Source organism: Arvicola amphibius, chromosome 5 (assembly GCF_903992535.2).
Source record: "Arvicola amphibius chromosome 5, mArvAmp1.2, whole genome shotgun sequence".
NCBI classification, from domain to species: Eukaryota; Metazoa; Chordata; class Mammalia; order Rodentia; family Cricetidae; genus Arvicola; species Arvicola amphibius.
The window spans coordinates 94,366,476-94,389,227 of record NC_052051.1 but is presented as its reverse complement, the minus strand read 5'-3'; the positions used below and the strand labels follow the sequence as shown (position 1 = coordinate 94,389,227).

At 41.5% G+C, this 22,752-nt stretch overlaps 1 protein-coding gene across 2 annotated transcripts in view; it reads right to left on the bottom strand.

Moving 5' to 3' along the window:
• Positions 1–22,752, bottom strand: part of Ss18 (SS18 subunit of BAF chromatin remodeling complex) — a 61,007-nt gene that overhangs the window by 19,121 nt on the left and 19,134 nt on the right. For both annotated transcript variants that reach the window (XM_038330276.1, XM_038330277.1), the window contains exons 4-5: positions 9,895–10,048; positions 5,282–5,503 (exon numbers count right to left, since the gene is read on the bottom strand). In XM_038330276.1, the coding sequence (XP_038186204.1) occupies positions 5,282–5,503; positions 9,895–10,048 (376 nt within the window). The remainder of the gene's footprint in view (positions 1–5,281; positions 5,504–9,894; positions 10,049–22,752) is intronic.

The window sequence follows — 22,752 nt, the reverse complement described above, 5'->3', positions numbered from 1 at the left end:
CAAAGCAAAACAACATCTGACTGTCTTAAACAAAGAGTGTAAGGGAAAAACAATACGTGATTATGTAGTGAACGCTACTAAGATTTCTCTCCACAGCCTAGGTGTGCCACTGCACCATAGGCTTGCGCATAGGATAATACAAAGCATATCAAGTCTGGAGGTGATTCCTGGCTGGTGTCTATGCTTCATATATCTTCCAGTTTTCATATTAAACACAGGTCAACTTTTATGACTAGAAAGCAATATATCATAACAAAATATGCGGTCTGAACTACAACTGAAAGGTTGTAATACTCCTCAAACTCTATCTCAGCAACTGTGGTATCAGCATATTCTTAGGAGCCCAGTCTTGATGGGGAGGAAGAACAAAGATGGCGTGACTCGCTTATTCAGAATATGTTACCAGACAAGACACTCCTATGGGATACTTCAGATAACTCTTTTGTTTGCTAATTTTCTATTCTCAAAATTTAGTTAGTGAATCATGACTTGGGATCTGCCCCACAGCAGTTGAGGCCAGTACTGGAAACAGTCCCCTTTAATCCCATATACTGCAATCATTTCAATTTCTAAACTGGAGGTCCTGTAGTTCCTAAACCTAGTTTGAGTTGGAATCATGAGGCAGAAGTCATAACTAGAGATATAGATTGATTAATAGATTGCCCACATGATTAAATCTACCTAAAAGAGCCCACAACACTATGTATGCATTTTCTCACATCTGTGCCAGGTGAGCGATGCCTCCTGGTGCTCAGAGAGACAACAGAGGCAGCACCCCTGGAGCCCTTCTGGATGCTGCCTGTGCACTCTGTCTGCTTCTTGATGGGACTCTGTCGAATGAGGAATTGCATTCAGCTGAATTCCACAAGTTCTTCCAAAAGTCACAAGACCTAAAGAGGTTAGAAAACGCTCACCTCTCCACTCAGAAGTGAAGTGAGTCTTAGTGATCAGAAATAAATTAAGAGGATATAGTTGCAATAAGACAATTGAAAAAAAGCAATGCGAATGTTTTACGTTCATCTATCATCTAAAAAGAAAAAGCCTGAAAAACTTTGATCAAATGGCCTCATATAAATTCTGCCAACGCTTACTGACTCAGAACTTTTACAAGAGTCACACCACTTCATCTTTATCACCATCATTAGTAGTGGTAGACACGGCGTGGGGGGGGGGGCAGAGACATTGTTTATTTTATTTGTGTTTTGCCTGCATATATGTGTAAGTGACAGGAAAGCAGGAGCCAGCCGGAGGGCAGTTGGGCAGGGGACGAGTTAGAACAAAGTATAAGGAAACACACAGATGACAGTACCACACTGGAGCCCAGTACTTTATATGCTCATTTAGAGAATCCATTTCAATATTCAAAGGCCAAAGGAATTCCACAATTCTACCACTCTGCCTTACAATCCTGCGAGGCCTCAGGACATCAGCACCAGTGGTATAAGTTAGCAGATTATTTCTCCACTTCTTAAGCAAATAAAAAATAAAGATATATACAGTATCTACAGATTTATTTCATATGGGCTATTAAAATTAAAATTTTTAAAATTTGGGAGTTAATTTTTTCCCCATTAATTTCACATTCAAAGTAGAGATGTGGGAGGGGCAACAGAATCCTATAGCAATTTACAAAGGAAGTTGGGGAAAGCTACTAGAATGAATGCAGAGTTCTGCAGAACTCATTTAGAAAACAACTGCGACCGGGGGTGGCGGGGGAGGCTGAGAAGCAGCTTGGTGACAGAATAGCTGTGCAGTCCGAATGCACCTGTGGGTGCAACCCCAGCAAGAAAATCTATATAGCATAATCAGTCAGTTCATAAAAATATTATTAAGCATTAATTACAAATATATTATTATATTTTATATATTATAATCTATGAATACAATATATAATATAATGAATGTATAAATTTTAATATATAAATATATAAATTATGCATAATATAAATACATAAAAATATATTATATAATATATAAGTACATTATAATAAATGGCTGGATGGTGGTGGCGCACACCTTTAATCCCAGAACTTGGGAGGCAGAGGCAGGCAGCGCTCTGTAAATTCAGGCCAGCCTGGTCTACAGAATGTATTCCAGGACAGGCTCCAAAGCTATACAGAGAAATCCTTTCTTGAAAAATAGTGTGTGTATGTGTGTGTGTGTGTTATATGTTAGTAAATGATACAATGTATTAGCTAACTGTCATGTGATTGTGTCTCTCTCTTTGATTGTTTATCTGTTGTGCTCCATCACCTAGCACAATCTTCACCCTTCCATTCTGCAAACTCAGGTTTGCACTCTTCTACAATGCGCTACATTTCTGACCCTAAGCATAAGCCAGACCTTAGAATTTCACCAGTACTGTTTCGATAACTAAAAAAAAAAAAAAAACATTAAAAATGGTAGCACATGACTATAACCCCCCTGAGGAAGAAGGAGTTTAAGCTAAAGGCCAGACTGACTTACACAGCAAAACTTTATCTCAAAACAAACAGAGGCTGGAGAGGTGGCTGAGCGGTTAAGATCACTCATTCTTGCGGAAGACCCGGGTTTGGTCCCCCAGTATCCACATGGTGACTCACAACCATGCATTAACTCCAGCTCCAGAGGGCGCCCTCTTCTCCAGAAGCATCAGACACAGTACATACAATGCACCCATGCAGACAAACGCACATACAAAGTCTTAACAAAGCAACCCAGATACGCACACAGTGGAAAAAAAAAAAACAGCAAGTACTTTTAAATATTATTCTAGTGTTTCTTGATACAAAGATAAACAGGTCTAAGGATTTTTGTCATTTTTAATGAAAAACAAAACCAAACCAAAACACAAAAGTAGCCCTTATTAAATTTGAGGCTTGGGAGCAGAACAGTACCAAGGGCTGGACCTTTGGGGCCTGTGGGAATTTTTTAAGAGGAAAAAAAGTTCCTTTTCATTTTTAGAATTGTTCAAGCCTTCTAAACAAGGACTATCCGCATAGCAGTGTATTCCCACCTCTGTGTTCTTTTTCTAAACAGAAAAGAGTGTAAAATATGTAGCTCATTTTTATAAAAACTACCTAAAAAAAGAAATGTTTTATGATGAAACAACAACAAAAACTTAAAGAAACCTTCATTTGCCAGACCAGCTGTTCATCCAACAGATCCCAGATCAAAATTACAAAGTCCAGACTGTGGGGTAGTGATGGCGCACGCCTTTACCCCAGCACTCAGGAGGCAGAGACAGGCAGAGCTCTGCAAGTTCGGGCTCTACAGGGCGAGTTCCAGGACAGGTTCCAAAGCTACAGAGATACCCTTGTCTCAAAAAACCAAAAAAGAAAAGAAAAATGAAGAAGAAAAAAAGCCCAGACTATATTAGTATTTTGAAATTATGTAAATAATTTTAATACAACCAATTCTTCCTTTATCTGAGTACCTTTGAGTGATCTGACCTTTTCCTATAATCAAGATCAAGGCTCACCATTATGGCGCTAGCGGGAGACTGGCACCAGGGAAAGTCCCAGGAATCCACAAGGACGACCCCAGCTAAGAATCTAAGCCATAGTTGAGAGGGGGCCCAAACTGGCCTTCCCCTGCGATCAGACTGACTGCTACCTTAACTGACATCATAGAGCTTTCATCCAGTAACTGATGGACACAGATGCAGAGGTCCACAGCTAGCACTGTGCTGAGCTCCCAGAGTCCAGTTGAAGAAAGGGAGGAGCAATAATATGAGCAAAGGGGTCAGGACCAGGGTGAGAAAACCCACAGAGACAGCTGACCCAAGCTAGTGGAAACTCACTGACTCTGGACTGATAGCTGGGAAACCTGCATAGGACCAAACTAGGCCCTCTGAATGCAGGTGAGAGTTGTGTGGCTTGGGCAGTTTGTGGGGCCACTGGCAATGGGATCAGGATTTATCCCTAGTGCTTGAACTATCTTTTTGGAGCCCATTCCCTATGGAAGGATTCCTTGCTCAGCCTAGATATAGGGGGAGGGCCTCGGTGCTAGACTTTGTTGGCTTCCCTCTGAGGAATGGATGGGGGCTGGGGTGGGGAGAGGGTGAGAGGAGTGAAAGTGGAGGAAAGGGAGAGAGAACTGGGACTGGTATGTAAAATTAAAAAGACTGTTTTATTTAAAAAAAAAAAAGTGTATGTAAATTAAAAAAAAAATCAAGGCTCACTACATTTTGTACATGAAATAGCTTTAAGGAGGCAATGTGCCAGCCACGTTAATACAGCAATTAGCAGAACAGAGAGTTACTGGTTTCTAATTATTTACAGGACACTTAAAAGAGAAACGTGAAATCAGCTTCACGGAGACTGGTAATAAACTGCAGTGCACTCCAGTATGCTAAGCAGCGAGCCATGGGCACAGAGGCGTGCCCACCTCTAGAAGGAGCTGCCCTGCTCAAACACAGGGCAGTCAGAAGTGGCGGCACGGCAGGGGCAAAGGACCAGGCTGATGACTTTTAAGACAGTGTGCTTGAATGGCAGACCACACACCCCAGTGTTCTAACACAAAACAAAATGCTGCCTTTTCCGGTGACCAGCATTATGAAACAGTCCAACAATACAGCAATCCAAATAAAATGTGCAAAAGGCAAATAAGCTTGAAAAGGCAAATTCAGCAATTTAATTTCTAAACACAATGTAAAGACTCAAGGCTTCAACTCAATGCATGCTGTTTTCTCATGAGCACCACTGTGCATTACTTCACACTCCAGACAGAGCCTGTCTTAAATCAGAAAGCAAACCAGCGAGGCTACAGCATCTCCTTCAGGCAGAGCTCAGTGCTGGGCTTCTGCTTACATGCAATGGAGAGGCTGAGGCAGAACTGCCACAAGTTCAGGCTAGCCTCGACTACACACTGCAAATCTGTCTTCAGTTCTCAACGGAACACCTGGACGAGCCAGCCAGGACAGCTGGTGCCAGACGGTGTCAGCTAGACAGAACAGGAAAATGTACCCATGAAATCTCCATGATACAAGACTGGCATGGCACCACCAACTGACATGCCAATATGAAGAAATGCCAGAAGGTCCGACATCTAGACAAGAGCTACAAGTGGTCAGTGGCTGACAAGACAGGGAGAGCAGGCTGCTCCCAAATGTGTTAGGTATCTGACCCCCATTAGTAAACATAAACAATGCTAAATGAACTCAAGTTGTATGTGCATGTCTGTATATATGTAAGTGCACATGTACACACATACAATAACAATTACGGAAGAGATCATGAAGTGGAAGGAGGGGCACGAGGGGGCCAGAGTTGGGAAGAGGGAGAAGCGAGGGCACGGGTACCTTGATTTGGCTGCATGTTCATGTTTGGTCTGGGACCATAGTTTCCCATTGGCTGCCCTTGGCTCATTGTCATCTGGTTCTGCACAGGCATGCTCTGGGACGATGGCACCGAATGGTTGTAGCCTCCCATGGAGCCATGGCTACTTGAAGGCATATTCATGGAACTGTTTGTCATGTTGAGCTGATTGGGTCCAGGTCCCTGCATTGGTATATGGTTAGGCCCTTTGAAGAGAAATGGTCAGAATGGAAAATGAGTTAAAGGGATGCATGGTACAAGTTTTTATTACTGTAGTAACAGCCTAAGCAACAACTTGAATATTTAGTCGACAGGAACAGTGAACAGTTTAAACAGAACTCTGACAAGGTCCATGCTGCTATTTTCCCAGCTTAAGAAAGGAGGAAATTGATCTTGGAAAACCAGGAATTGTCTGAGAGGAGTAAGGAAGGAACACTAGCTTGCTAGGCAATGAGACTCATGAAGTACTAAAGTGTGTGGTTCTAGCAGACATAAGCAGACAGAGGACAGGCAAAGGGAACACACTGCACAATACATAATGCAGCAAATGATAAGCAATGGTGACATTTATAGCCATGGGCAAGAGACAGAATCCAGCCGAGAAGGCAGTGACAACTGGATAGCCATTTGGAAAACCATCCAGCTGGAGCGCTACCTCATGTCTTCCTCTAAAACTAACTTCATTATGTATAAAACATGTAAATATTAAAGGAAAAACAAATCATAAAAGATAATTTCAAACATGAGAACTTTGAAAATAATCTTGAAAGGGGAAGATCTTAGGTATGCTTGAAACCTCAGAGCCATAATAAATAGATAAATATAGTTACATAAAAATGAATTTGAACATATCAAAACAACAAAGTAGAATCTGGGGACATGGCTCAGTACAGGTGAAGTGCTTGTCATGCGGGCATGAGGACCTGTGTTGGATACCCAGAACATGTGTAAAACACAGAGCAAGACGGCAGACCTGTAATCCCTGAGGCCAACTAGCCTAGCCCAGTCAGTCTAGATCCAGCATGACCTGTCTAGAACCCTGATCCAGCTTACCATGAAGGAACACTCTCATACACTCTCATACACTGCTTTTATTTTTATACAAAGCAATCTGCAATGACTAGCAAGCTTTAAAATGTACTGGTTTATGACACAGAATATTCTTTTTTTTTTAAATATTTATTTATTTATTATGTATGCAATATTCTGCCTTCATGTATGCCTGAAGGCCAGAAGAGGGCCCCAGACTTCATTACAGATGGTTGTGAGACACCATGTGGTTGCTGGGAATTGAACTCAGGACCTCTGGAAGAGCAGGCAGTGCTCTTAACCTCTGAGCCATCTCTCCAGCCCGACACAGAATATTCTGTCGCACAGACTGGCCTCAAATTCACTGTGCAGCAAGGGATCATCTTGAACTTCTGAACCTCCAGCCTCCTACCTCTGAAGTGTTAGGATTATAGGCATTTACCACTACACCCAGTTTGAAATCTACTTTATACCCATCATAAAATGTACTTGTAATCCAATAATTTAAGTTCTAGGATTCTATATATAAGTTTTGAAGTACATGTATGTATGGAAGCAAAAATATGTGCATATGCATATGCACAGACATACCAAAACACTAGAAACTTCATTTCCGTCATCAGGCAATGGTGTTCAGATTAGACACATCCATAAAGAAGGGTGTGAGGACAGAGAGCGCCCAGGTTTGACTTCCAGCACCCACCACAGTCCCACAACTTCTTTAAGTATAGTCCCATGGGGTCCTACACCCTCTACTGGCTTCCTTGGGTACCGGAATACATGTGGTACAGACATACAAAGCAGGCAAACATCTATACAACATTAAAAAAAAAAAGATATAAATGGGCACCGAATGAGACAGCTGCCTGTACACTGAATGGAAAGTTTATGTAAAGGGTGTTTCTTAGGAACGGGGATGGGGATGGGGATGGGTATGAGGGAAGGGAAGAAGAGGGGAGGGGAGGGGAGGACAGGGAAGGGGAGGGAACCAGAAATTACAGGAGCCTCTTTTCCTTTCTCCCCAGACCCAGAACTAAGCATCTGAAGAAGCAAGAATGCAAAAACACCTGTGCCTTTTGATTTTGGTTCAGGAGTGTGAACTTAACTTTTACTTCCAAGGCTTAACAAAAGCAAATCAAAGAAAATATTGTCATTAACATGGTCTACAGAGTGAGCCAGGACTACACAGAGAGACCCTGTCTCAGACAACAACAACAACAAACTACACTAGGAAATTAAAAACAGATGGGAGAAATATAAGCTATTGGTCTTCCAATTTCTCTTACACCAAACAGTAAATGTTCTTTTAAGATAGTACTGGATATTTAGAAATTACTGTTTTAGAAGCTCTGGGGTATTCTAGACAATCACATCATTAGTTGACAATCTTTGTTCATAGAAAGTTATTTATGGATTTGTCTTAGCAGGTGAGAGTATTCACTGCTGTGCAAGCCTGCTGATCTGAGTTCCACATTGGGAATCTACATAAAGTCAGATCCAGTGGCACACAACTGAAATCTCAACACTCCTGCAGTGACATGGAGAGAGACAGACAGTCCACAGGTGAGCTAGCCTGAGCCCAGAGTGCACAGTTCACGGGTGAGCTAGCCTGAGCCCAGAGTGCAGAGAGTCCACGGGTGAGCTAGCCTGAGCCCAGAGTGCAGACAGTCCACGGGTGAGCTAGCCTGAGCCCAGAGTGCACAGTCCACGGGTGAGCTAGTCTGAGCCCAGAGTGCAGAGAGTCCACGGGTGAGCTAGCCTGAGCCCAGAGTGCAGACAGTCCACGGGTGAGCTAGCCTAAGCCCAGAGTGCACACAGTCCACGGGTGAGCTAGCCTGAGCACAGAGTGTAGACAGTCTACGGGTGAGCTAGCCTGAGCAGAGTACAGACAGTCCACAGGTGAGCTAGCCTGAGCCTAGAATGCAGAGAGTCCACGGGTGAGCTAGCCTGAGCCCAGAGTGCAGACAGTCCACGGGTGAGCTAGCCTGAGCCCAGAGTGCAGAGACTCCACGGGTGAGCTAGCCTGAGTCCAGTGTGCAGAGAGTCCACGGGTGAGCTAGCCTGAGCCCAGAGTGCAGAGGCAGAAACAAGATCTTGCCTCAGCACGGCGGACAGCTAGTTCCTCAATTTTCTTCTGACTATCCACATGACACATCCACATACATAATAAGCATTTCAAAATTGTTAATAAAAAAGGACATACCTTTATTTGGCTTTATAAATAAACTAAGATGTTAAATTAACAATAATTGCATATTTCTCAGCTGTTTACTTGATCTTAGGCCTCACTATATCATCTGATGAGTTAGGTATGAGTCCTAATGAAAGGTTCTACCACAAATCTCCCAACGGGCTAACCTGGACTAGCACTGTGTCTCAGTTCTAAAGCAGCGTGTCCTAGAGAGCCACACATTGACTTGGCAAAGCTTTCTCTCAACTACAGTCTAACTGCCTATACTCCACCTCCGTGCTGGGAGAGCCACCAACGCTGCAAGCCTTCACAGGCGAGAGGAGAACCAGAGAAAACCATTTGCCTCCTGCATTAACAGCAGCACACCAATCTTCTGAACCACGTTACCTTGTCTCTTCTACTCAGCGCTATCCTCTTTGGTTCTTATACTAAATCCGCCATCCTTGGGCACCAACGTAACCAGCAACACAACCAGTCAAATAAGAGACTATTCTGAACACATCAATTATCCAGGTCAATAATAAAAATGGTTCCGTTGTTTCAATTTACTCTATTGCTAATTGAATAGTACTCTTTTCAATTTTGCTAATGAAAATAATCTTAGTCTTTGGAAAGTAAAAATGTTCTCATATTAAAGGTAGAGTACGCTTTATCAAATCTTATGCTATAGACTATTATAAAAACAAAAATAGCTTAAGGATACTTTTTGGCAGAAGGTTCAGTAGATAAATACCCAAGTAGCCTAAAAAGATCACTATTATACTGATTCTAGGGTTAAAATGGATAAATGGAACGGCTCACTATGTAAGAGAGCTTATATCACTTTTCAGTTTTTAATACTGTCCCTAGATCAATTTCCATTTTAATGATACTCTATAAACATGTGTACTAACAAGAATCTAGATTTGGCTTCAGAACTATCTGCAAGGAAATATTAAATACACCAGCCCTTCAGGGACAGTTCAGCTCCTGTGCCTTTCGCAGTGTTCCTATTTCTGAGAGATCAATACGTTTTTAGGTAAATAAATGTCATGGTTCTTTTTCATGAACAGGCCTTAATTCTTAAGCCCTGGCAAAATCCCTTTCGCCCCCAAAAGCTCCTAAAGCCAACTGTATTGCACAGTTTCAGACAGACTAAATTTAGCCAGTTCTGTTCATCAGAGGAATGCTGTGTGTCAGCTACACCGAAGCCCAAGGGCGGCCTGATAAGCACTGAATACAGGTCACGTCGCTCTGCAGCTAACAAACTCGAAGAGAGCCTAGACTCGGGGGCATTCAAAGCAGTTTTGTCATCAACAATCTAGTGTCCCCTGAGTCCCCATGTCGTTTCAGTTGCTAAGCAACTCTGGTGTTAATGTCTTGGAGGAGAAAACTTACCAGGCATCTGGCCGTTCATCTGGTTCTGCATGTGTGGGGCAGGAGGGCCCCCACCCACCATTCCATCTGAAGGCATGTTGTGAGAACGAGGAGGGGGTGGAGGGCCGCTCTGACTCATCCCTCCAGGACCCATAGGCATATTCTGTGTGGGCGGCTGAAAGAAGACAGCTTTAGTAAACCAAGAGAAACAGAAAAAATTCATATGGAATGGCTGCTATCTATATTATTAAACTGAATACAAACAAAACAATAAATGCATATCAATGTCTTGTAATATATTTTAATGATGGACTTATTAAAATTACATTTAATATCCCTCACAACCTCAAAAATTGTGAAAGTAGACTACAGTTAAAGTGTGCTCTAACGTATACAATCTCATAGTGAAATGGAATTTTCTAATAGGCTAAACAGACTTTTCATTTATTTATTGATGATCTCTAATGTGTCTATTGTTATTTAAATTACATTTAAAACCTAAGTGTCTTTTCATTATGAACACAGTTGGAAGTTTATTAATGGTAGACTTTTACCTGCAAAGGAGATAACAACAGCACAATACATAAAAAGAGCGAGAAAGAACAATGTCTTTCTACTTGGAGGGTGAGCACTGGCAGTGGAAGAATGGTAAACAGCTGGGCTTACTTCTGTGCCCGTCTCGGGTTGGGATTGGTACTGATGGCCTGAAAGGGCACACAGACAGGGGCCTCTAAAGGACGCCTCTGACAAACTTTTGAAATTTTTGAAGAAAACTACTCACTAAATATGAGAGCTCACAAAAGGGTTAAAGGAAACACACAACCCCCCCCCCCACACACACACAAATCTTTAACACTGTCTCACTTCTTATGTGAAAAAGGCAAATGGTTGGTTAGTTTCTTTCCAAGCCCTCATTTTCAGTATGCAGGTTACAAAAGTGTAGAGATACACACTATTAAAGTCTATACATCTCTTCTGCTTTCTTTCCTTCCTCCTTCCAGACCTTTTGCTGACGTCCACTTCAGCAGCCCAACCATATCTGTCACCTCTAATCAGTCACTAATGCAGCTTTCAGACCTGAACACAGCAGCACTAGGCAGACATCAGAATACTTACTCATTGTTAATGAATCACTAACAGTTGCAGAAATATTGGTTCTTTCTATTTTTGTAGACCAGCCTGGCCTCAATCCCACACTATTCACCTGCCTCTGCCTCCTGAGTGCTAGGACTAAAGGTGTGCACCACCATCTCCAGGCAGTGTTTGAAAAACAAACAAATAAAAACCCTTCCTCCCTCCCTCCCCTCCCTCCCCCCTTTTTCTTTCTTTTCAAGACAGGGTTTCTCTGTAGCTTTGGAGCCTATCCTGGAACTAGCTCTTGTAGACCAGCTGTCCTTGAACTCACAGAGATTCGCCTGCCTCTGCCTCCTGAGTGCTGGGATTAGCATGTACCACCACCACCCAGCTTTAATTTATTAGTAAATCCAGTTCACTAATCTTTAAGTAAAAATTTTAAAATCTCATCTTCAGGTCTTTGTCTAACTTGTATCATTACACACTTAATAATTTAGTTCTGCCAGGCGGTGGTGGCGCACGCCTTTAATCCCAGCACTCGGGAGGCAGAGGCAGGCGGATCTCTGAGTTCGAGGCCAGCCTGGTCTACAAGAGCTAGTTCCAGGACAGGCTCTAGAAACTACAGGGAAACCCTGTCTCGAAAAACCAAAAAATAATAATAATAATAATAATTTAGTTCTGATTTAAAAAGAAAAAAGAATCAAATCACACTTCTTAGTTTTAACTATTATGCATCACCTCCAAATCTGATTAACTCTTTGCCATTCAATCTATAACACATCCTGGATCACTATTATCATTACAAGGCATAACAAACAAACATGCTTGATCCTAAGTCATAACGTGTTAGGAAACAAAAGCTGGAAGAGGAACAGAAGGCTAGCCTACCAGAGAGAGAGTCAAATGTAAGACCACACAATGCCTTTGGCTTTTTCCTCTGCTATGCTGTGCGTACCCCAGTAGAAAGAAATAGATCTTTGAAATCTCTGACAAGCAGAAAAAAAGAAAATTTAAGTATAAAGCATCAAGAGCAGAACCATGTGAAGGGAGAAATGGTAGCCTGGAAGTGACAGAGGGAAGCAGGTGCTGGAAGCTGGCTAACTGCTAGAGTGTGGGGCCACCAAGTCAGAGGGGCTTTCATGAAGGACTGCAGGGGACTCAAGGCTCCTCTTAGACTAAGGTCAGACCCCAAGACTAACCTTAACAAGTCTAACTCGAGCCTCACTAAATTTAAGATTATCCCTGGTATTTCAACACTGAAGGCAAATGACTCCCTTTGGAAGAAATAACACCGAAGTATACTACTGCAACTCTTCAGCCACAAGCCTGACATTCTGTTTAAAAGAAGAAAAAAAAAGAAAACTCACTGGGCATTATGAAAAGCAGGAGTAAACATCCAACACCAGCAGGATAGCTGTAACAATAGCAAAATAAAAACTAGATAAAGCAGCAAGTATTAGAGGGATAGAAACATTCACATAGACTAGGTAGGGATGTAAAAGAAGTGCAGGCTCCAGGGAAAATGTCACCTCTCAACAAAGCTTAACACAAACTCAGCACTGAATCTAGCAGTTTCAACTCTTGTACATACACTGCAAAACTTGCAGATAAAACACTCACTAAGGCATCCCTCAAAAGAACCCCCAAGGTGAAGTGAATGTAATACCTGCCAGCCAGCGTACGGATAAACAAACATGGAAAGTCATCACACAAAAACACTACAGTAGTGATGCACACTTAACAGGGTGAGCCCAAAGACACCAAGTGAAGGAGGCTACACAAAAGAGGCTGTCACGTGACTCCATCTTTACGAATGCCCAGGTCAGCAAATAGAGGCAGGCAGCAGATTAGTGGTTGCCAATGAGTCGTAGAAGGGAGAACTGATTTAGTGGCATCAGATACAGGTTTTTCTTTTTTTTTAAGAATTCTCCTTTTTTAATGTATAAGTGTTTAGCCTATATGTATAAAATACATATGGGCACCACATGCTTGCCTGGTGTCCAAGGAGACCAGAATAGAGCATTGGTTACACGGGAACTGGAGCTACGGATGCTGTGGCTGCCTCTCGGGTATGGAAACTAAACCCAGGTCTTTCAGAAAACCAGCTCATGCTTTTAACCACTGAGCCAGCTGTGCAGCACAGATGGGAAGTGCTGTGTTCTGTGTTTGAAATGACACAGTGTAATGGTAAAGAACACTGAGCTGTGTGTTTTACAATGGCCAACAGAGAATGTTTTATAGAAATTTTACTTCAATCCAAAAGGATAAACAAATCAGAAAATAATAGTAAAGTTTTAAATTTTTATTTATCATAAGTGCATCGGGGATGGGGGGAATTGTCAGAATGCAATTGGAGAGAGTTGGTTCTCTCCTTTCATAATGTGGGTCCCAGGAACCAAATTCAGATTGTTAGGCTTGGCACCTTTACAGGTTAAACAACCTCCCTAATTCTATAAATAATAAAGACATGTAAAGCATTCAAATTTTTGAGTTGTCAAAAACTTAAAAGTAACCATGCTTGATATTAGCAAAAATGGGAGAAAAAAAACCAAAAAATCAGGAAAATGGAGAATTTCTGTAAAGTCCTATAAGAGAGTCAGGTATAAATCCCTGAATTAGAAATAAAATCACAGAAATTAAGACAGCAATAGTTAGAAACAACAGAACAGGTCTGGGATGTGATTTATAGACAGAGATGTACAAGCGGGACAAGACAAACCAAAGAAGGAGCGCACATGAGCTGCGGACAGAACTGCTGTAAAGAGCATGTCTAATGCACAAAAGGCCCTGGGGTCGAGGCCAGCACAAAGTGCAAAAGCCCACACAACATCTACCTGGAGTTACAGAACAGAACAAAACAGAGCAGGAGGATCCTGGCTGAGCGTTCCAAAGCTAATAAACGACTCCTGTGAAGCGCAAAGACAACGCACAGAACGGTAACAAACCAGCCAGAACTCTACACGAAGACAAAACACTCTTCTCTCCAACTTGAGGATGAAATAAAAATTCTTTGAGGTGAGCAAAAGCTAGAATTTGTTACAAAAAAGCGGTTCACTGAAAAATAACCAGGGTCTGAAGACACAGGTAACCAGTGCAGACGTGAGTTCTGTTCCCAGCGTCCACACAGCAGCTCACAGCCTATAAGCTCCAGCTCCAAGGGACCAGACAACTTTTCTGCCTCTGAGGAGAATAGAAACAAAGAAAGTGCAGGCATGAAGGCAAACTCTCATATGCAGAAAGAAAGTCAGTAAACCTTTTAAACAGCAAATAGCTATACAGGAGCACATGTTCGAAAGCATATGGAGGAATGAACGAATTAGTAAATATATCAATTAACAGAAATGACTATTAATATTCACAATAACGAAGGAAAAGAGGACGCTCTCCGGGATGAACCCAGACACTCAACAGCAGGGTTGACAGCAGAGCTGTGCACTTCTTATCACAACTTTAAGGATCTGAGAAGCAAAAACTGAGAGACTGACAAGAAAGGAAACCATAGAGAGAGAACGCCAGAGATTTTTCAACATACTTCTCTCAGTAGTTCACAAAATGCCAAAAACAAAAGACAAATCAAAACAGCTGAAACCAGAAGGTCAGCAGAATTCACTACAAACCACTAACAAAATCATATTATACAAAGAAGCAACTACAGGAAATCATAAGTACTTTAAATATAACGTGGAAATTTGTGGCAGGCCAGCATGGGGTTCACACAGAATTCTGACCCTCTGGCAAAGCTGGAGGAGCATCAAGTCTGAGGCACCTGAGCTACACAGTAAGATCCTGGTTCAAAAAGGACCCAGAGCCACGAGGTACAGCAAGATTATACAGATGGTAGTTTGTGGCTTAGAGAAAATCAAACTCTGATTCTTTGAGACTACCGATAACCAACAATCCTTAACAGGAATTATCAAGAAAAAAAGAGAATATACAAATTTTAGAGAAACTAAGGGTGTAGGTAGCAATCAAACTCAACAGACTAAGAGACAGCTAGAGACCTTCAGAACAACTTTAAACAGGTGTCTGATAATCCAGATGAAGTAGACTATGTAGCTTAAGAAAACGGACACAAAATACAGCAAGTCTGAGGGTTGTGTATGGCTCAGGAGTAGGGCACTATTGTACACCATGTGGCCTTGGACTCAGCTACCAACACCAAGAAAGGAAGGAAGTGGCGAGGTAAATTTGAAAAATCCTCTATTAAAAAACTTGATCCATATTTTTAAATCCTTCCTGAAGAAATCTCTTGTGAGCTTTTATTATCGTTTCATACATAAATTACTTAGGAATAAAAAAATACCAAATGGAAATCCATATATAACCGTTCAGAAATAAAAATGAGAGCAGATGCCAATTCCTTATGAGGCCATCACACCCTGACGGAGATATTTCAGAAGACAATTTACAGACATTACAAACCTGAACACACCACAAGCAAATCAAGTCTAGAATGGTGGACAATGGGCTTCACTCTAGGAATGCAGGTCAGCACGACTGTGAACGAGGACAAAAAGCTCCAAATTAGCAAAGTGAAGTCTACAGAGAGCTAGGAAGAGAAACACTGGGGTGGACCTGGCCAGGTGGCTCAGCAGGTCAGGGTGCCTGAGCCCCACAGTGAAAGGCTGATGACCACAGTGAGATCCCAAGAATCCACTCAAGGTAGAAGAAAACACTCCACAAGTTTGACCCGTTTCCCACTGATGTGGGAGAGTCTTCTGTTTGAGTTGATTTCATTGGATAATAAAGAAACTGCCTGGCTCATTTGATAGACCGCCCCTTAGGTGGGTGGAGTAGACAGAACAGGAAGAAGGAAGTGAGGTAGATGGCTCAGTCAGATGCCATGCCTCTCCTGAGTTAGTCAGACCGCCGTGCCTCTCCTCAGAGAGATGCCAGACACGATGAAGCTCCAGCCCAAGATGGACGTACGCTAGAATCTTTCCGGTAAGACACCATTCGTGGTGTTACAAAGATTATTAGATATGGGTTAGTCAAGATGTGAGTAAGAGGCTGGAACTAATGAGCCAGGCAGTATTTAAAAGAATACAATTTATGTGTTATTATTTCGGGTGTAAAGCTAACCATGCGGGAGCCGGGCAGGACAAAAAGCAGCCCTGCCCACAGCCCCTCACTACAGAATGGCGCCCAACGTGGATAACTGAATCCACAGAAAGCCTGAGAAAGCTTGGGAAAGACTAGAGTAAAGCATGTTTTCTTGATAACAGCAATTTCTCCAGTCTGAGCAAGCGCTCTCATCTAAGAGAGGCTTCCTGACTCAGCTTCAGCTGCAAAACCCTGCAGCTCATTAAGAGGTCCTGCCACAAAACACTTAAACGGTGTTGATGAAAAGCTTTTCAGTTTTCAGCTGTGGCAGGAAAAAAGTTGTGCTGTTTTAAAATGCCGGCTTTCTGGGTCATCCTGCCAGAGCAAACTCTGACTCTTTCAAGCAGGCGGTCCTGACTATGGAGCTTCTGATTGTTGTTTAACACTGTTGCAGCTTGCTTGCTGGCAGGGACCTTGAAACACTGTAGAGTTGTGGCAATAAAAATGGCTACAGCGGATACCTCCGCCATGAGGCTGGAAAGCTAAGGAATGGGCTGGAACTGGCTGTCAAAGCCACGGCTTTAATCCTACCCATATTGCTCTGTAATTTAAAGGCTTGTGTGGTCAGAAAAAGAGAGAGAAAGATAAAGAGAGATTCAAAAACAAAGAAAACCTCTAAATGATTTATAGTGTGCTAAAAATATACGCAGGCTGAAGGTTAAAGTTCTTAAAAGTAAAGAAAGAGAGTAGTTGAGTGTGGTGGTACACACCTTTAATTCCAACACTTGGGAGGTAGAGGTAGATTGACCTCTGTGACTTCAAGGTGTGGTAGCACACGCCTTTAATCCCTATGCCTGGGAGGCAGAGACAGACAGATTTCTGAGAGTTCAAGGACAGCCTGGTCTACAGAGTTATTCCAGGACAAAGATATACAGAGAACCTGTCTCAAAAAGTAAAAGTAAAAATAAACGAAATAGAGGTTAAAACAAAGCTGTGCAAAGATGGAAAATATACGAAGAACCTTGATACTGTATGTTATTATGCTCTCTTTGAATTGTTTGAATGCTGAGGAAGAAGCAACAGCTGCTAAAAGAGATTTGTTTATAAATGCTGCTGAACTAATCCAACACAGATATTTTGAAAATACTTTGACTTCAGAATTTGGATCTAAGGATATGATACTTTGGAAAAGAGATTCTTCTTTTGTTTTCACAGAAAATGAGACCCTGTGGATCACTTCTATCCCAATATGGTATGAAAGACCACGCCCTCCTGAAAGGTTGCTGTGAACACCCTCAAAAAATTACTTCGCTCAACTGATGACTGAGATGAACCTGGCACACAGGTTACACCATGGATCTGATTAACAGCATCCCCATTCAGCAGGAAGCAGTTTGGAGAGAAATAACTGCGCCCATGTTCCCAAATATTGTTTATAAATGTTCTTTTACATCTAAAGGGGGATATGATATAGATATTAATAATTTGCATTGATATGGATTTTGCTTTAGTGATTTAAATTTAAGGTCAATTTTCTTATATATATATATATATATATGTATTTCTGCTCTTGATTAAGGTATTGTGATTGTGTAATTCATTTAAAAATGTAATGTATAATTAGGAAATATAGGTTGTTAATGGATAATCATTGATAATAGTTAAGCTTGTAGTCATGTTAGTTAGATTTTCTGGATATGTAGAGATATATTTCAGTTAGATAGACATTCTTCATATCTTTCAAAGACTACAGAACATGCATTTAAGATGTTTTTAATAACTTAGGACTTTTCATGACAATGAGACATGTCTGCCTCTAGCAGCACCAGCTACTTCAAGAGGATGATGGGCATCGAAGAGGCTACTTATAGAGTTTGATAGCCATTTTGGCAAGAAACTGCTCTTGCCTGGACTGTTGGCATAAACTGGACACAAAGAACCCACAGAAAGAGGACTGCTGAACTTGTCTAATTTTGGGGTTCCTGATTCAAGAAAGAGTCTGCAAGACATTCTGCAGGACAGAGCAGATAGTGACTGAACTGCCTTTGAAATTTCCTGCTTCATGGAAATGTCTGCTGGATACTTATGGGCCTGTAGGCCAAAGATGAATGCCCCAATGGTACAAAAGAACTTTGGGTGACTGCCCAGGCAGCGAGATGTCTCTGTCATTTCTAAAGTTTTGGAAGTAGCTTACTTCTTGTTCACCTAGGTAATATTGTGTTCTTTTGGAGTCTTTGATGGAGTTGAAGAATAGATAGATAGTTATAGTTTTCCTTAGTTATAATAAAAGATAAAGTAGATATAAACACTGTAACTGTAATTCTTACTTGATAACTTGTTATATGTAATTTTACTATGTTAAAGTTAAAGCCTTTCTTTTTATTGTTTAAACAGAAAAAAGGGGAAATGATGTGGGAGTCTTCTGTTTGAGTTGATTTCATTGGATGATAAAGAAACTGCCTGGCTCATTTGATAGACCGCCCCTTAGGTGGGTGGAGTAGACAGAACAGGAAGAAGGAAGTGAGGTAGATGGCTCAGTCAGATGCCATGCCTCTCCTCAGAGAGATGCCAGACACGATGAAGCTCCAGCCCAAGATGGACGTACGCTAGAATCTTTCCGGTAAGACACCATTCGTGGTGTTACAAAGATTATTAGATATGGGTTAGTCAAGATGTGAGTAAGAGGCTGGAACTAATGAGCCAGGCAGTATTTAAAAGAATACAGTTTGTGTGTTGTTATTTTGGGGCATAAGCTAGCCGGTGGCTGGGAACCGGGCAGGATGAAAAGCAGGCCCGCAGCTCCCCACTACATCCCACAGTAAACCATGGTGATCACAACCCCGTCTCACTCACATAGAAAATAACCATTCTTTAGAAATAGAAAAAAGGCATTCACACCCAATTAAAACTAATATACAAAAAGTTTATAACCAACATCATCTTATTAATTAAATATTGCACTCATGTCCCCGCGGCTCAAGAATAAAACAAAAATATTTACTAATACTGATAAACCAAAAAGCAAATCAAAGTTAGAAGTAACTAGAAAAAAAGCAACAATGACAGAAGACTGGGAAAGGAAACCACATCGTAGTTTCCTCAGATGCATGACTGAGCACGCACATGTGCACACATGTAGAATGAGAAGACACACACATCAACTATGTCACTGTTTATTTCCAACAAATTGAAAATGAAAATATCAACTGATAGCATTTAACCTAAGAAGAGATGTACAGCATCTTTATAGAGAAACACTGTTAAGAGAAACTGAAAACTCCAACAGAAGGACATGCCATCTTTATTTAATGCTTAAGATAATAGATTTCCCTAATGTTAACCTACAGATGCCATGTAACACATATCAAAATCACAGCTGGCTTTTCTCCTGAATTCACAAACTCATTCCAACATTTACTATTACATGAAGAAGGTTTAGAATCACCATAGCAATCTTAACAACTATTAGTAGCAAATATGAAGACTTAACTAGAAGGTACAATAATAAGACCATGTGGTTGTGCAAGGACAGATTAAAAAGACTGAGAACAGAGAACAGAGAATTGATCATCCAGTGGTCAGGGAACACTTTCCAGTAAGTGGTGCCGAAGCAACAGTGTGATACGTGATAGATCATGGGTGAACTTCTCTTGTCCTACCAGAAACTGAACCTAGGACCCTCACGCATGCTGGTCAGCTGCTACTAATGCACACCCACCAACCACTGGATAAACTTTTAAGAAAATATAGGCATATCTTCATAACCTTGTTAAAGGAAAATGAACTTAAGAAAACCAAACAATCAATGCCGTTACAAGCAGACCAAGGCAATTCTCAGAGCAGAGAGCATGTGAGAGATCACAGACTTACTACTCTCCCATGGGCAGAGAGCACTCTGGGTTTCAGGCTCAGTTTTTATTTTAAAAATTCCTACAATCAATTACAAAAAGTTCAGGGAATTAAAAACTAGCCAAGAAAGGGACACTAGAAACTCTGGGGATTACAGCATTGTTCTCACAATTAACAAACACATGGAATTATGGAAACTCATCTAAACACTTCAAAGGATGGGTTTACTGTGAGTGAATTATATGTCAAAGGTTACTTTATTTTCTACCGCTCCTAGCATGAGAATTACTGAGCTCCCACTGCCTACTCCCAACATCCTAAACACTTCTTCATTTCTGAGTCCAATTCTAGGTTTCCACGTCTGTCACTGTCCGTAACTCTACAGGTTACATAAGGGCAAGGGCCACGATTACATTATTTGCTAATTGTTGATGCCTCCAATTATCCAATCAACTTGATAAATATTTGAGAGATGATATGAAATATAAATTAGTGTTCTTTCACTGGATTTGTTTGTTTTCCTCAGTGCTGGGAATCTAACTGATCTAAGCCAGGGCCTTGTACACACACACAAGTGCTCTTCTGCCAACCCTCCTCCTATCCCTCACTGCTTCTTCACCTCTTCTGAAAATCTCCCAGATGGGGACTCTTCCAAGTCTCGGTGAAGGCAGTTCCACCCTGAAAACAGTGGAGCCATCCCAACAGCTCTTTCTCGTCCCCACTGGCATTATTCTCTCAGCACACCCTCTGGCCTCTGCTCTACACCTGGGATATAACCATGCCTACTGCTTCCTGACCATCACCCTGGTGCAGCTACTGCCATCTCTGGGGTATAACAGTTGCCTCCTGATTCCCTTCAACCCACCCCCTTTTGTACCATGCTTTCCAGTCTGCACAGGATCTTATTAAAATGGAACAACTTCTCAAAAGCCTCTAAGAGCTTTAATTTTCAGAGTAGAAACCCAAGTCCTTAGAATCAAAAAAGCAATCTTCTGTTGACGTGCCACCTCTGTTACTGTATATACTGGCCCTTGCCTTCAACCTGTTCCCTCAAAAAGAGACATAGTTTCCTATCAGCCACTTCTTAATGAGGTGCAGCCTCCTCCCACTTTGCACATCCCATCCTGCAATCGCTGTCACTGTCCCCAATACATGATTCCTGCTCTTTCCTTCCCTCTCCATAGCTTACCATCTTTCAACACCCTACCAGATCTTTTACTACACCTGCCTTGCCTGATAGAAGACAGAACAAGACAGTGGTGGTTTCTGGCTGTTTTGCTGACACTTCAAAAGTACTAATTACTACAGCCTGACATATTGTAAACTATATGCAGTCAATAAATTAATTAGGTCAAAATTTCATTTTAGCATAAAACTATAAATCAGTGTATCCAATTACCTTCAATATCGCTTTAGAATATAAATATACAACAAAGCAAAATCTTTAGCTTCCTTATTCTTAGTATAATTGGCATTAATAAAACTCCCCACAAGGAGGCACTAAAATGACACAGAAACCTAAGAATCAAAACTAGCAACAAGAAGAGACACGTGTACACATAAACCTGTCTAAAGCTGCTAAAAGCTAGACCCGCAAACAAGAGCCTAGTCGTGCACCGAGACAGGCTGCACAGCCACCACTGGCACACTTCCTTTACTTTTCAGCCCTAACTCAGTCTTTCAAAAGTGAATACACACACACATAGGTATATACATATATGCATATATATATTCATCATATTTAATACATACACATACATTTATCTTAAACAGCTTAGGAATGTCTCTCATATTCACATTCGCACAAGAAATTTCAGGATGCCATCATAAGCAGTATTGAATTTCAGCAGGTGTTAGGTATCATCAATTAATTTCCATAACTAAATTATCCTTACTCCCAAACTAGAAAGCTAGTTGAAAGAAGGAAGGAAGGAAGGAAGGAAGGAAGGAAGGAAGGAAGGAAGGAAGGAAGGAAGGAAAGAAAAAGAAAGACGCTCAATTCTATCCTCAAGAACTGAGCTGACTGGGCAACCGTCCACAGTTAATGCTCCCACCTATATCTGCAAGATGAACATTCTCCAAACTTCCTAGGCGCTAGGCGCTTATTCTATTGGACTCTCCCTGGTTTAAGTACCAGGTTCCCGATCAACTCAATCTTTCTCATTCATGAGAGCAAGTAATTCAAACCAAATATTATACTTCACCTCAATTCTGACAACCCGAGTTTATCCAGCTTCATTAATGAACAGTCACTGAGATGATGCCTACTTTTGTAGGCCAGGTTGTCCTGGACCCTGTGACTCTCCTACGTAAGGCTCCCAAGTGTTGAGATTATAGACATCATGTGTCCTAATTTTATATAAGGGAAGCAAATGGGTGTGTGGGGGGGTCCTCTTCCCAGGAGAATTTTCTAGAATATACTTTGAAGGGGCGTGGTCGGTCGGCAATTGGAATTAACCAAACTAGCTTTATTATAAAACACTCAGCTTTAATAAAAGGAGGAAAAGGGAAAAACTTACAAAGCCAGAGTTCCAGCGAAGAGCAGGAAACAAAGAGAGCGAAAACAGACGCACAGGGATGTTTTAAAGGTATTTGCTCCCACCACCCCCTCACCTCCCGCCGAGGGGACACGCCCCTCAAACAAAGGGATTGGTTAGCTCCCCCATCAATACTTCAAAATAAACAAAACAACAGGCTGAGGATACACTTATGGGAAACACAAAGCACATTTAAATCTCTGGGACTCATCTCTAAGAACACAGAAAATTAAATGAAGGCTTTATTACTGTACCTGGTGTAAGCAATTATAACTTGGATGGAAAGATATCCTGGCATTCAGGAGCCACACCACACAACAAACCTCACAGAAGAGATTTTTCTGAGGGAAGAATCAGGAGGGTGGCTGCCTCTGCT